The 16,342-nt window shown below is 43.3% G+C and overlaps 1 protein-coding gene across 5 annotated transcripts in view; it reads right to left on the reverse strand.

Moving 5' to 3' along the window:
- ltbp1 (latent transforming growth factor beta binding protein 1) overlaps window positions 1-16,342 on the reverse strand; it is a 371,964-nt gene that overhangs the window by 235,663 nt on the left and 119,959 nt on the right. For all 5 annotated transcript variants that reach the window (XM_060831324.1, XM_060831322.1, XM_060831326.1 and 2 more), the window contains exons 6-8: window positions 13,822-14,037; window positions 10,024-10,301; window positions 7,921-8,023 (exon numbers count right to left, since the gene is read on the reverse strand). In XM_060831324.1, coding sequence (XP_060687307.1) covers window positions 7,921-8,023; window positions 10,024-10,301; window positions 13,822-14,037 — 597 coding nt within the window. The remainder of the gene's footprint in view (window positions 1-7,920; window positions 8,024-10,023; window positions 10,302-13,821; window positions 14,038-16,342) is intronic.

Raw genomic sequence — 16,342 nt, forward strand, 5'->3', positions numbered from 1 at the left:
CTAATTAACTTTCACAGTCAAGATTAAAATGAGAAATCACTGTAAGTATTCGGCTGCATTCTGGGAAATATTCCAAACTGTTTCCAGACATATTGCCACCCAAGGTGTTCGGGTACACAGCCAATACAATATAGAGTGGCATGGTGCCGGAATCATTCACAAAAAATGGCGTCTGTTCGATTCAAATCCACCTATTTTCAGGACCATAGTCTGAGGCATTGATTGAGGGCACTTCCTTTATAAATTATCTTTTCTTGGAACAATGAAAATCAACAGGAGTGTCACTGCCTGGGAACGAGGAACACAAGAAAAAATGGCCACTTGCAGCCTGTGGTTTCAGGTCCATGAACTGCCCTTTAATTGTTCCTGTGAGTGAGTTTTCAACCCTCTCTCACCGGATGCAGAAAAACCCATCAAGCTTTTCTATCCCCTTACAAAGGGTCAAAGGGAAGTGACTACCTTGCTGCATGAGGTGGGCCTCAGAATATTTCAAACAGGTTTCACATCAAAGATAGATAGAAAGCCCTGGCCATGCCATGTCTTTGCACTGTAGACCAATACAGAAACATAGAAAATAGCCCGCACCACCATTCAATATGACCAAGGCTGATCACACAATCTCAATATCTCATCCCCACTTTCTCTCCATTGTCCTTGGTCCCTTTAGCTGCAAGGCCCATGTCCAGCTCCCTCTTGAATATAGCTAATGAACTGGCTCCAATAACTTCCTGTGGGAGAGGACTCCACAGATTCACAACTCTCTGAGTGAAGACATTCTTCCCCATCTCAGTTCTTAGACTGTGACTCATAGTTCTGTACTTCCCCAACATCAGGAACTTTCTTCCCACATCTAGACTGTACACTCCCATTAGGATTTTGTATGCTTCTATGAGATTCTCTCCCCACTTATCCCTTTGAATTCCAGCGAGTTCAAGCCTGGTCAATCCAGCCTTCCTTCACATGTCAATCCTGCCATCCCAGGGGAATCAGTCTGTTGAGGCCTTCGCTGGAATCAGTCAATAACAAGAATGCCCTTCCTCGGGCTAGCAGACCAAAACTGCAGCCAGAGTGTGGGATGATGACTAGACGTGAATCATTTTCATTTCTGATTTGAAAGAATTAAAATGAAGATGGTTTCAGTCAGAAATTCCTGATCCAATGCTTCTTCTCCTGAGAATGAGTGATGGAGAGTTTGTATCTCTGGTGAGGTTACTGAGTTTGCAAGCAGGGAGGAAACATTGTTAAGAGGCAGCGGCTATTCCTCAGCTGGAAGCAGATGATCTGGGTTTTGTTAACACACCAGGACTCTGGCAGAAGAACTCAGTAGAGATTGTACTCCTTTCATTCTCTTCTGCTTTCCTGAATCTCAAACGTTGCCCCAGGCACCAAAGGGAAATGCACGACAGAAGCACACTCACACAAAAAGGCTTGTGTCTTCGGGTTGCTTTTGTTATGAATTTGCTCCCAGATGCTGGCACGTCCCCAGCTTCCAATATTTGATCAGACTGCCAATAGAGAGACAGCAGCTGCAGAGATGAGAAACTATCCAAAACCGATTTCCTCAACTGCACCCGGGCACAGGCCCAATGTAAATGGTTAGCAAGCTGCATTGAGTTTGGGCCATCAGTAACATAATCAGCCTGACTGAGCCGCTTTCTAAACCCTACACTGTAAAACACAAATGTAACGGGGCAAAGGTGATGGGACTGCTGATGCACACCTTTCAGGCCATCTTCGGATTAGCCTCGCCTCACTGGCAATCTCCCAGTTTCACATTCAGAAGGTGATGAAGTTGTGACCCTTTGCCACTGCAAAGAAAGCATCACACCCTCAAAGTCCGGCTGCCTCCCACCTTGGACTCAGCAGAGGGATCACACTGCGTTGGCTGGAGAACGGCAAGGCGTTCCGGTCAATCCTTATCCCTCAAATCGACACCACTAAAATCAAAAAGAGAACATAGATCATCTGCTCTTCATTGACACCGCCTTCTGTGGGATCTTGCTGTGCCAGGCAACAACAGTGGCTGAACATCGAAAAGTACTTTGAGTCATTCCTTGTAAAAGGTGCTCTCTCATTTTCTGTAAAAGGCACCATACAAACGCAAGGTCTTTCTGAAATGTAAGCAGCCGAGCTCTTGGTTATGCACTCCCAGATGGCAGGGTGAGAAGGTTTACTTCCAAGAAATTACCAACAGCATCCGACTGCGTGGCTAATGCAGCATGAGACTGCTCAACATTCCCTTGGCTGGAGGGAAATCAGGAGAGCAGGATCCGTTGTCTGGTAACTTTCTCTTTTACCCATTCATTTAAAATGAGTAGATTCCAAAATCAATCCTATTCAGTGTTCGAAGAGTCCAACAATATATCCCAGTTTCAAGTTAATGTATCTAACATGCTGACTTGCAAGCAGTTTTTGTGGTGAAGGCTAATACACCATAATGAATGTTGCTGGAAGCAGAAACACATTGCCAATGCTTTTGTTTTGAACTCATCAGGATGAACACAAGAATGCCAACATTTCAACTTATCACAACGATTTACATCCATGGGAAAACAAAGGGGACTGACTGCTTGGCACATCAAGACTGACTGGCGGAGGCATTTCCAAGGAGAACACAATCGACTTCCCAAGCTCCTGGATTATTCACAATCAGTGCAAGGCTTGAATGTGTTCCTTTTGTGTGCAGAGAACAGATTCCTGCGTGTTCGCTTTGAGGGAACATTGGTGAATCAATGACTAGAAATGTCCTCCTTCATCATGGCAAACTGCAGGGCCACCAAGCTGTGTATAAAAAAGATTCTGCAGTATGGTGGAGCGATCTCATAAATGTCACGCCAAGTTTGCTCTTTTTTTTTGAAAATGTCGAGTCACATTTCACGGTTTTCTCATGATTCTAAGAGAAACGGTATCATGATTATTGCCCTAAAGTACATTTACTGAATCATTTACATTTGGTAAATTATAACTGTCTCTGTTTAAAGAAAGAGTATCATTTTCAATACCAAGGCTAGCTCAAACCAATTTTTCCAGGCCTGGGTCCTGATAGATCCATATTTGGTAGTTTGTACTGAGTACCCACAAGGAAAACTCTTTCTACGTACTGAAAGACTCGCATTCATGTAGCACCTGTCAATCAAAGCCACTGGACATCTCAAAGTGCCTTCCAACCAATGGTATATGTTCAAGTGTTGTAATGCAGGAAACACAAAATTTCATTTATGTACAACAAGCTCCTTCGAATCATAATACAGAAAATGACCAATAACTCTGTTTTTGTGATGCAGATTGAGGGATGAATATTGGTCAGGACACAGGGAATCCCTCCTCCAACTCTTCAATATAATACCATGGCTCACAGGGAACTGGCATGGAGCAATGATCCCTCAGAACTGTTCTGGAGAGTCAGCATTGGTTTCATGTTCAGTCCCTGGATTGGATGTTGAATCTTGAAGCCTATGACTTAGAGTTCCAAGTGCTACCACTGTAGCCATAGCTGGCTGTCAGCCTAATTAATACAGATTCAGTAATAATTCAGCAGCACTCAGTAATAAATGTTTGCACAACGTGCTGACGCAAATAGAGTTGGAGGGTTACACAATTCCTACTATCCCACTGGGGCTCCATAGCTATTTCGCACTTAGATTCAATGAGATGATGTTGAAAAAACTATATAGATATATACTTGTACACCGACAATAATTAGAGTACAGATTGCAGTAAATAACTACGGTCTTAAATTTATCCAACCGTTATAATTGATTTCTCACAGTGTAGGGGTGGGAAATGTAACTGCTCCTCTTCCTGTCCCTGATGTGTCGTTGCTTCTCTATTCCCTTCCGCCTCCAGCTTTCATTACTCAGCTTCTTTAACTCTTCCAGACTTTTTGCTCTCATCTACATTCCGTTTACATCTCTGGCTTTTCTCTTTTTGCATGAGAGAAGAGGCATTGTACGAAACAGTTGGGGAAAGACCCCCAACAGTTGTGACAATTTTCCAGGTTGCCATGGCTCCATTCACATCATCTCCCCCAATCGCTTTTCCCTCCACCAATCCCTTCAATCAGGTGTAACCTCTACATTAAAACCGGCAATAGGAGCTTTCCTAACCCCTCAGAGCAGTTACTAACTGTTCTTCATCACGAGTATCAGCTTGATCCTCTATTTTGTTCCCTGCCCCTTACTCCATTGATTTTCACGTCAAGAAACAAAATGTAACAAAAAATAGGAACAACAGAGGCCACTCAGCCCTTTGAGCCTGCTCCACCATTCAATACAATCATGGTTGATTATCCAACTCAATAGCCTGTTCCTGCTTTCTCCCCATTCCCTTTGAGCATTTTAGCCCTAACAACTATATCTACCTCTTTCTTAAAAACATTCAATGTTTTGTCCTCAACCGCTTTCTGTGGCAGAGAATTCCACAGGCTCACCACTCACTGTGTGAAGAACCTTTTCCTCACCTGAGTTCCCCATCTCGTACATTGTGGCCCCTGGCTCTGGACTCCCCAGTCACGTCGAGTGGTGGTGGTGGTGTTTTATAGGTTTCTATGAGATCACTCTTCATTCTTCTCAACTCCAATGAATATAGTTCTAGCTGATCCAGTCTCCTTTCATATGTCAGTCCTGCCATCCCAGGAATCAGTCTTGCAAAACTCTTCATCCTCTCCCCACAGCCAGAATTCCCTTTAAGCTTCCCTCTATTCTCCCCCATTTCCATTCTCCCTCCCACACCCAGTGATGGTGAAAGATCAGTTTACTCAGTCTCCATGAGTTTGTCTCCTGTTCTCTCTCTCTCTCTCTCTGCCTACCCTTTCTGAAGAAAGGTAGCATTTGCTTTCAAAATTCAACTTTTCTTCAGAAATCAGAATGAGAGATGACACCACCTTACATTTCCATCTGCCTTCTACACTTGCACTTGCAGTCATTTCTGACTCAACAGGTGGATGGTAGCAGTATTAGCCTTTGTGTCACCAATACACCATTGGCTGAAGATGTCTTTCTCTCTCTTCCCTCCTCCTTGTCTCTTTATTTCATTCTGTCTCTCTCTGTCTCTCTTTCTCTCTCGCTGTTTCTCTTTCTTTCTGTATCTGTCTCTCTCTCCCTTGCTGTCTTTCTCTTTCTCTCTCGCTGTTTCTCTTTCTTACTGTCTCTGTTTCTCTCTCCCTTGCTGTCTTTCTCTTTCTCTGACTCTCCCTCCCCCCACCTCCCCAACTGTCTCTATCTCCCTCTCCCCCTCTGTCTCTCTTCCTCTCTGTCTCTACCCCTGCCTTTTTCTCTCTCTCTTTCTGATACCCCATTCTGCCTGACCCTAGTATCTCTAAACCTAATTTTGATACACCACAACAGAGAGGGTGGGGTCAAGTCAGATATAAAGATCATAAACTTCAACCCCAGCCTGTCTACCTCTACGTTTAACAAAGATATTCATGCAACAGGCTGAATTAACAAAATATCCAAAGTCCCATGCAATAGAGAAAACAAAAACTTAGCTCGTTGGTTTAAGATTTCTGTATTACAGACTGTACTCTAATGAAAAAAGCATTGTCATAATTTCCTTATTCACAATCATAGGATGTGGGCGTCGCTGGCTGGCCAGTATTTATTGCCTGTCCCTAGGTGCCCCTTGAGATGGTGGGGATGATCTGCCTTCTTGAACTGCTGCTATCCACCTGCTGTGGGTTGACCCAGCATGCCATTAGAGAAGGAATTCCAGGATTTTGACCCAGCAACAATGAAGGAACGGCAATATATTTCATAGGCAGGATAGTGAGAGGGTTGGAGGGGAACTTGCAGATGGTGATTGCAGTAATTATAACAAGGTCAGGTGGATGGACCTCACAGAATATGAGTTCCCTGGTTGGGGCTATTAACCTGGTCCAATCAGGGAGTCCTGGCTGATAGATAAGAAGAGGGGTGTCAGAGGTTCTGTACACTCAGAGCTGGCTCTGAAGGAGCTAGGAGGAGAAAGTGAGGTCTGCAGATGCTGGAGATCAGAGCTGAAAATGTGTTGCTGGAAAAGCGCAGCAGGTCAGGCAGCATCCAAGGAGCAGGAGATTCAACGTTTTGGGCATAAGCCCTTCTTCGGGAATGGAGAAGGAGCTAGGTCAATGTCAAGGATTCTGTACATATGTGACTTGGTGACAGGATCCTTGTCTCTGTGGAGTTATTTCAGTAGTGTTCCCATGTATCTGCTGCCCTTGTCCTTCTAGATCGAAATGCTGGTGGGTTTGGAAAGTGCTGTCTAAGAAACCTTGAGAAGTTATTGCAGTGAGTCTAGTAGACAGTACACACTGCTACTGCTGTACAGTAGGAATGGAAGGAGCAAATGTTTACAGTGCTGATCAAGCGGGCTGCTTTGTCTTAGGTGATGTCAAGCTTCCTAAGTGGTCTTGGAGCTACTTATGGGGACAAATGGGGAGTATTCCATCACTCTCCTGGCTTATGTCATGTAAATGGTGGACAGACTTTGGAGAGTCAGGAGGGGAGTTAGTTACAGTAGATTCTCAGCTTCTGACCTGCTCCTGGAGCCTCTGCAAATACCTGGAGAGTCCAGTTCAGCTTCTGCTAACATTCTGAAACTGCCAGACATTTCCTGACAAGTTGACCCTTGCTGATGCTTGTTGTTAAATTTTGACAAGTTGAATATACCCAGGGTATTATGCACAAAGTTCCAAAATGCATCTGACACTCCCAAAGGATCCGTGACACCACCCCACCCAAACCTCAGTTCTCCAAAGGGAAATGCTGGCTTTCCAAAAAAAAAGTGCAATGAGAACAGATCTGTTCTTCTCTGGTCTAACCTCCTCATTCCAGATTTCAGGAACTCTAAAATCCATTTGAAGGGAGGTTGGAGGTCATTTCAATGACCCACTACTTTGAGGAGCCAGGTATGAACCAGGGCCCTCCCCTGTGAAAATGAGAAGCTCAGGTTTGGGAGCTGCTCCCACAATTCCTGACAAATTATTGCATCCTTGCAATTTGCAAAAGTGTGGCTGCTCCACATCCTGGTGGAAATCAGGGCGAAAGCCAAAAGGCCTTTTGAGAAAGGTTGGGACCTTCATATAAAAGCTTTGAATGAGGAAATGCTGCAGTATGATTTGAAATTAACATATGCTTCACAGATGAGGAATGGTTGAGGACTCTGGGACTATACTCCATGGAGTTTAGAAGGATGAGGGGATAATCTGATTGAAACTTACAGAATACTGAATGACCTAAACAGAGTGGACGTTGGGAAGATGGTTCCACTGGCAGGGGAGATGAGAACCCGAGGACACAGCCTTAGGGTGAAGGGAAGACCCTTTAAAATGGAGATAAAAAGAAACGTCTTTAGCCAGACAGTGACGAGTCAGTGGAATTCACTACCACAGAAGACTGTGGAGCTCAGGTCATTGAGTATATTTAAAACAGAGATCAATAAGTTCTTGATTGTCAAGGGGATTAAGGGTTACTGGGAGAAAACGGGAAAATGGGGTTGAAAAACCGTTCAGCCATAATTGAATGGCGGAGCAGACTCGATGGGCCGAATAGCCTATGCTCTAATGGAAAAAATCATTTTTAAAAATTAGTTTAAACAACATTGAAATCTCAGACATTAGAAATTTCAGTCACTGTGGAATTTATAGCAATAAAAAGTCACAGAATTTTGAGCAATGTGTGCCCCTGGTGGCCATACTGAGCAATAACATGCTGCTGCCTTCTCACTATAAAACATTCATTGCCATGTATCACCCAGTGAGAGCCTTTTACCATTGAAAACTATCAAAACAAAGTGTAGTAACAAGCAGTTAACAAAAGGTTTTCACCGCATTAAGTGAATTTTGTACCAAAATAGATCAATATGTAAAATCATACACAGGTTTGTGAGCAAAGACACCACTTAAAACATTATTTTTCACTTAAAACAAGCAAATATACTTACATGGCTTCTTAGGACATTTCTGGCATTTGTTGAAACCCCAAGAAGTCCCCACAGTTCCACAGCAATCTTCTTGCTTTGAAAGGCCAGGAAGAGGTTTCCCACACTGCAAATAGCCAAAAACGTTGGAGTTAGTTCTAGATCTCCACAGGCACCAAAGGCAAACAACTCTTAATGTATTTCTATCCCACTTCTCAAACTATTCCTACCTGTCTAAGTCTGCCCATTCAGCCTCCTGCCCAATACTCAGACTGTGAATTACTTTGGGACAACTGGTTGTATTAAAGTTTGCTGCTGGGTGAATGTGAATTGTTACAGACGCTGCAACATGGCTGACGATCATTATTCTCCATTCAGGACGTTGATATTTTTCAGTCACCCATGTCCCGTGGGTAAGCACAAACATGTCACAGCCTTCCCGAGGGATAAAGAATGGGAAGTCAGGGAAGGAGACAACTTCATTGGCTATTTTTGCATGCTTCCTTGTGATTGGCAATACCGCACTCTATACACTAGTGAAAGTCAAGAGGCAGGACTCTGGAGTCCATCTCAGCCCAAAGTTTTGGAAGATCCATGATAGCATGAGGCAATATCACACAAATAAAATGTGCGGATAAGGGAAACCTCCACGTTGTGGTTAGGAAAAGGCAGATTTAGAGAGGTGGTGGTTTGTGAGGCGGGGTAGTTGGGGAGCTAGGGTCCACTCTTAGCAATGTAGCATCAGCTAATTTACACTGATGCCAGTCCTTCTGAGTTTCTCCAGCACTTTCAGTTTTTATGTCAGATCTCCAGCATCTGCAAGACTTTACTTCTACACATCTTGTGTGTGTGCAGGCTCTACTGGAACTTCCCTTCAAGAGGAAACCGGTCTGCATTGAGAGGATTAACATTGCAAAGTCTAGCCATGATCTGGAGAGTGATTTCAAAGTTAAGAGGTGCAAAGACAGTGCTGACAGCATGCAGTAACACAGTACATAAATTCACACACTCTCTCTTTCTCATACCTCCGTCAGCAGAACAGGGAGAGAAATAAAAAGGAAGACATCATTTCACCACACACGTTAACTGTTCACACTAAAGGTGAAAATATGCAATAATCATTTTTCTCATGCAGGTTGCGTTTTCCCTGGGCGCTTCATAAACAAGTGTAAGGAAAACAAATAACCAGCCAGGAAAGGACAGATTTTGAATGGCTGAAAGAGTGGCTGATTAGATGGGTTTCGATAACATTTTTAAAAGACAGGTGAGAGTCGGATTAGTGAGCTGGTTTGGAGATTGAATTCCAGAAAACATGAATCACAGCCACCTGCATTTACACCTCGAAAAAAAAACTAAAATGTTCCTCAGCAAAAAATATCACACGAAGAAACCAGTTCTTGACCACAACATAAAGCAAGTACAGTTTCAAAATGTTTCTTGCTCCTGACCAATTAAACAATCAGGTCAAAACATGCAACTAAACTCAACAATGATTTATGTGCATCAACTTGATAGAAATTATTAACGGGTGATCCCAGCAAATGGGAAGTTTGTTGAACAAGTTTGCAAGAGTATGCTCTGTGTAACATTAGGGTTTGAAATATTCACAGCTTTAACCTCTTAACAGAAGGGTCTGTGAGGTAACAGATAGTAGGAGGGAGGGGTAATGTCGACCATTATTTTGTGAAAGAAATGTATCAGCTGCCCATTTTCTAATAATGTGTCATCAAATCTTCAGACATTCCACAGGTAAAGGTTTGACATTCAGAAATCTGGAGCATAGTTAGCTTCCATTATTAATGAGTCTAGAGTAAGATTTAAGAAAATAACCCTGTATGAAAGTCTGCATCAGTAACTATTTTCTGCCTCCAGACATCTGTAGCATAGCTAAGCGAATATAATACAGTACAATAATCGGTAAATTTGTCAACAGCATCTAATGAAAGTCATCAGTACTACAGAAGCCTTTATTTATATTAAAATGTTTAGCTATCCGGTACAGAGCAGTAAGGGTTAGATTTTTGTAGCATTTCTCCAGGACGTTTACCATTGAGTATTTCCACTCTGCGATGGCATGTTTGACACAAAGCTTACAAAGAAGTAAGCAATAAGCCTACAGTGCCTCACCTGTGTACCTGTAGTTTCCTGGAAGCAACGTCCTAACTTGGTTTGTGTTCGGGGAAAATGATGGGTGCGAACTTGCTGCTGGTGTGTGTACACAGAATTCGGTACGTGAGGGACTGAAGGACTCAGAGCATGATAAGTGATCTGTTGTTGGCTTGACTTGACACCATTGACCTTCTGTCCCAAGGAAGAACTGTCCACTCTGGAGACCTGGTGGATCTGCACATTTGCCTCCGGTGGGTGTTTAACATGGATGTTCACGATGTTTGGAGGGAACTTCACTATATAGTTATGAGAGGAAAAACAAAACATGAGGCTGGTGAGCAAGCATTGTGGAAAACAATTTTTTTCAAGTAACATCATTACCACTATAAAAGTTACTTTCAAGGTAAATATTATATTAAGAACCTAACAGCAAGAGTAGGCCATTCTGTCCCTCAAGATTCCATGAATCCAGAGTTAGGATGGCTTCACCATCTGAGATTACCCCCCACCTCTCAACTATCACCAATCTGTGAATTAACCTTGACCTGAAACTGGACTGGACTCACCAAATAAAGGCAGTGGCTGCAAGAATAGGTCAGAGACTAGAATCCTGCAACGAGTATCTCACCTCCTGACTCTCCAAACCTATCCATCATCTCCAAGGCACAAGTGAGGAATGTGATGGAATACTCCCCACTTGCCTGGATGGGTGCAGCTCCAACAACACTCAAGAAGCTTGACACCATACAGGACAAAGCAGACCACTTGATGAACATTACATCCACAACCATTCACCCCCTCAACCACTGATGCTCAGTTGTAACAGTATGTACTATCTACAAGATATACCAGAGAAATTCATTAAGGCTCCATAGAAAGCATCTTCCAAACTCTTGGCCACTTTCACCGAGAAGGACATGGGCAGCAGATATATGGGAACACCACTGCCTGCAAGATCCCCTCCAAAATACTCACCATCTTGATTTGGAAATGTACCGGCTGTTCCTTCAGTGTCACTGGGTCAAAATCCTAAAACGCCCTTGTAAAGGGTACTGTAGGTATACATATACTAAATGGATTGCAGCCATTCAAGAAGACAGTTCACCACTACCTTCTCATGGGCAATTATACATAAGAAACAAATGCTAGCCCACCCATTGACCCCTATGTCCCATAAATGAATAAAAATCATTTCTTTAAATCATGCCTGATCTTCTACCTCAATGCCCTATCCCCATATCCATTCTGACATTCGTAATGAAAAATCTATTGGTCTCAGTCTTGAACCTACTGAACTTACACAACCCTGTGAGGAAAACAATTCCAAAGATCCACACCTCCTCAGAATGGCAAAACTCATCCTCATCTCAGTCCTGATGGGATAATCCTTATTCTGAGACCAAATCCAAGACCTCAACTCCACCTTGAAGCCAAGGGAAAACTCCTTTCTGCATCTATCTTGTAAGAATTTGGCGAGTTTTACAAGATCTCCTCTCACTCTTCCTAAACTTTCTTCTAGAAAAAATAATTCATGAATGTAGCACATATCTAAATCTATGCATCCAGTACTATGTCTCTGTCAAAGAGTGTTTTGCATAAGAATGCGCACGTTAGGGTGATAACTATATGAGCAATCCATCCTATAATATTCACAGGAGTGTTGCATTACTGATGTGAGTTAATGCAACACAGGCCAACAATCAGATCTGTAACCTTCTGGGAATCTATATAATTTATACTCCCTTGCTCCTTGCTCATCTACACTTTGCCATCAGAAAAGCAAGACTGTTTTTTGATTTGTAGATCACTATCTCAAGGCACCCACCACTGTCTCGATTTTACCTTCAGGAAAATGATTAACAGCTACTGTCAGTGTGATTGCCAACATCACAACATGGGCAGAGAAATTTGAAATGCAAATATGGTGACCAAACTTACAAAATTAAAATAATTAATGAGAGACAAAACACAATGAGTAAAAGAATTTGCAAGATTTATTCCACTGACGTTTTTCTTCTGGTTTTTATTAGCAGCACTGTTTGTTCCTTAATTAATTAGAATTTGCTGGCAAGTTAATGCATTAAGTATTGTTATTATTTGAAATGCTGGAGAGTCTCATGAGATATGTCACAACATTGTGCAACACACACTGGGGCTTGCTCTGATTATGTCTGCCTTCTGGAAGCATTAATCAGCAAATACAGAGCTTAGTTAAGAAACATTTGCAAAACTGAAACAAAACCAAAATTGCTGGGAATATGCAGCAGATTTTCCAGCCTCTGAAAGGAGATATTAATTGCCTGGCAGATCTTTAACAGAATTACACAGTCCTCACCACACAGAAAGAGGCCATTAGGCCCAGCTGGTTTGCGGTGGTATTTATGTCCCACACAAGCCTTCTCTCACATCTATTCTTATCAATATATCCATCTCGTCCTCTCTCTCTCTCCCTCTCTCTGTTTATCTAGCTGGTCTTGAAATACATTTATGCTACTTGCCCTAACTACTCATGTGGTGGCAGGTTCCACATTCCAACCACTTACTGGTGAAAGAAATTTCTCCCAGATTCCCAGCTGGATTCCTACACATTCCTTATGTCTGGATATCCTGAACCATCATTCACCTGGATGGACTTTCCAGTGTTCTGCTCCTCTCTAGAGTAATAGCCAACTGATGTCCACCTACCAATGATCACCAGCCTGAACCTCTCACTTGCAACAGGTTCTCACTGAGCTCCACATGCAAGAGATTTCAATCTGAAACACTCCTCTAGTCTCCTCTCTCTTCAGATGCAGGCAGACTTTGCATGTAAAGAGCTCTCTGTTCTCAAAGTAGAAAATGTGTGGGTGCATTCAGTAGCTGACCATCAAATACCAGCAATACCTTCCGAGATCTATAATCCTATTTCGCAATCTCAGCTTTCCTCCAGTTCCCATCCCCTGAACATCTCCAATTCCCATGTTGCCCCAGCAGTGTTTCCTTCTCTAAACCTTTCCTCCTGTAAAGCATTTCTTCAATCCTATCTCATTGACCAAACATTTCTGAAGTCTCTCTTCGTGACTCTGTGTCAAATCCTGTTCTGTAAAACTCCTGTGAAGACCCTCGGGATATTTTATTACTTCTGAATACAAGTTACTGTTGCAGAGATTAAAATAAAGAGTTGGTTGAGTCCACACTTCACTGAAGCAACACTAGGGTGCCATGATGCAGGCAATTTGCACCTTCCTGAATGAAAGCAAAATACTGCAGATGCTGAAAATCTAAAACAAACAGAGTACACTGGAAAAACTCAGCAGATCTGGCAGCATCCGTGGACAGAGAAGCAGAGGTAACGTTTCGAGTCTGGTATGACTCATCACTGTCCTCGTCAGACGACTGATTTAATTTGTTTGAACTTATTATTGCCAAGCTCTTTGAACGACATCTTATAAAATGCAAAGAGCAAATGGTTTAAACATTACCGAGCAAGAATGTCCAAGGGAAAGCCACTTCTATTTTATGTAATTTACTTAAAAATCAGTAACTGGAAAATAAAATCCCTGAATTATAATGTACTGAAGAGAAAACATGCAACTCAGCCCACTGAGTCATTCCCAAAAGAGTTCTGAAAAACAGCCATACTGGACTTGAAATGTTACCTCAGTTTCTGTCCTCCACAGATGCTGCCAGATCACGATCAGAAAGGTTTTGGCCATTATTAAACAGAAAAGAATTGACTAAGAGAGTTCTCTACTTTGCTAAGTTGCTGGCAGACCGAAGGAGAAAAATAAACGTATATAACTTGAGAGAGAGTTTGAAAGACAAATTGAGCCTTACTCTGTAGGCCGGGCTTCCCACCGTGAGACAGAGGCAGTGTGTGTGTTGAATGAACTACTGGCGAGGTCGGAGCTTTGCCAGGCTGCTGGTGATGCTGCTGGCCATTGGAAGGCTGCACTGGGATATGGCAGAGCTTGCCGGTAAAATGAGGAGAGCACTGGCATTTGTTCCTGGAAGTGCACTGTCCTCCGTTCATGCAGGGCAAGTGGCAGACCACTGGAAAAATAAACCCAACATTAGTGGAATGCAACAATCTAGCACCAAACAACAATGTCTTCTTTCAGTGGTATGACCTTCAGGATCCCACTTGTAAATAGTTGCGGACCAAGAAAAAAAATCACTGCAACAAATTGCTTTTCTATAGCATCTTTGAAGTGTGACAAGGAGCTCCCCAGGAACCATGCCAGGCCAGATTTGATACAGATAAGGCAATATGACAAGGGGCCAAAAGCATGGTCAACATTTTAAAGTTTTAAGAGGCAACGTAAAAGGGAAAAGAGAAAAAGTAATGGTTAAGATTTTCAGTATTTGGTGCCTAGACTAAAGGAACCGACACCATTGAAGGCAAGGGGTAAATCAAGAAGGTGCAAGAGACCGGAACTATATTTTTGATTTGTTCATGGGGGTTGCTGGCTGGATTGGTGTCTCTTGTGCATCCTTAATCGCCTTTGAGAGTGTGGGGGTCAGCTGCCCTCTTGAACTGCTGCAGTTTTTTGGGATTTAGGGGTACCCACAGTGCTGTCTGGGAGTGGGATCCAGCAAACTAACCCAGAGACAGTGAAGGAACAGCAACATCTTTCCAAATTAGGACAGCAATTGGCTTAGAGGGGGACTTGCAGGTTGTGGTGTTCCTGTGTATCAGCTACCCTTGCCCTTCTAGATGGTAGTAATCATGGGTTTGGAAGATTTATGTCTGGGACATTCGACCTTGGACATTCGGGTGACCATCCTCCAAGGCAGATGTCGGGACAGGCAGCAGCGAAAAGTGGCCGAGCAGAGGCTGATAGCTAAGTTCGGTACCCATAGGGAGGGCCTCAACCGGGACCTTGGGTTCATGTCACATTACAGGTGATCACCATTACTTACAAACACACACACACACACACACACACAACGCACACAGACACCCACACACACCCTTACAGACACACACATTCCCACACTCATACATGCACCCCCCTCCCAGACTTAAGACACTCTGCACTCACTACACACACACATATATGCTTTCTCACACTCACAACCCCAACCCAGACACACACTCACACACAGACAGACAAAGACCCACAAGCACACATATATTTTGTGGGGTGAGTTTGTACTTGCAGAGTTACATTGTACTTTGCTCAAAAACTGCATGAATTCATGTAAAACTCCGTTATCTCACTTTTTAGATTAGAATCAATCTAAACATCATGGCATAGACAGAGAACACAGGGGGCCAACACCTTCAACATATTGTCTAGCTATCACCATTGTTAGCAGCTAACCTGAGAATGCAACTTTTTTAAAAAAAGGTTTTGTGATTTACACATGAAAGAAGTGAAACTGTCATGGTATTCTAACAGATGAAAGGCTTAACAGACAATCCATTTTTCAATGTATAATTTCAGTTACATCACACTGTAAATTTTTGCTATAATTCTGTGTGTTAGGGTTGAGCCCTCCACTACCACTTGATGAAGGAGTGACGCTCCGAAAGCCAGTGTGCTTCCAATTAAACCTGTCGGAATATAACCTGGTGTTGTGTACATCTGACTCAAGCCATGACCTTGCATAACTGGAAACCAAATGTAGTAGTGGAGCAATAACAGGATGAAGTTGAGGGGTGCAGTAAAATGACAGATTTATAATAGTAGTCTACCTCCATCCAAGGCCCTAAAAGAGGCAAAAACAATGACTGCAGATGCTGGAGACCAGATTCTGGATTAGGGGTGCTGGAAGAGCACAGCAGTTCAGGCAGCATCCAAGGAGCAACGAAATCGGCGTCTGGTGGTGAGGGAGCGGCGGTGAAGGAGGCCCAGGACCTTCATGTCCTCGGCAGAGTGGGAGGGGGAGTTGAAATGTTGGGCCACAGGGCGGTGTGGTTGATTGGTGCGGGTGTCCCGGAGATGTTCCCTAAAGCGCTCTGCTAGGAGGCGCCCAGTGTCCCCAATGTAGAGGAGACCTCATCGGGAGCAACGGATACAATAAATGATATTGGTGGATATGCAGGTAAAACTGTGATGGATGTGGAATGCTCCTTTAGGGCCTTGGATAGAAGTGAGGGAGCAGGTGTGGGCACAGGTTTTACAGTTCCTGCGGTGGCAGGGGAAGGTGCCAGGATGGGAGGGTGGGTTGTAGGGGGACGTGGACCTGACCAGGTAGTCATGGAGGTCTTTACAGAAGGCGGAAAGTGGTGGGCCCTAAAGGAGCCTTCCACATCCATCATAAGTTTTACCTGCACATCCACCAATATCATTTATTGTATCCATTGCTCCCGATGCGGTATCCTCTACATTGGGGAGACTGGACGCCTCCT

The sequence above is a fragment of the Hemiscyllium ocellatum genome, chromosome 10, assembly GCF_020745735.1.
Source record: "Hemiscyllium ocellatum isolate sHemOce1 chromosome 10, sHemOce1.pat.X.cur, whole genome shotgun sequence".
NCBI classification, from domain to species: domain Eukaryota; kingdom Metazoa; phylum Chordata; class Chondrichthyes; order Orectolobiformes; family Hemiscylliidae; genus Hemiscyllium; species Hemiscyllium ocellatum.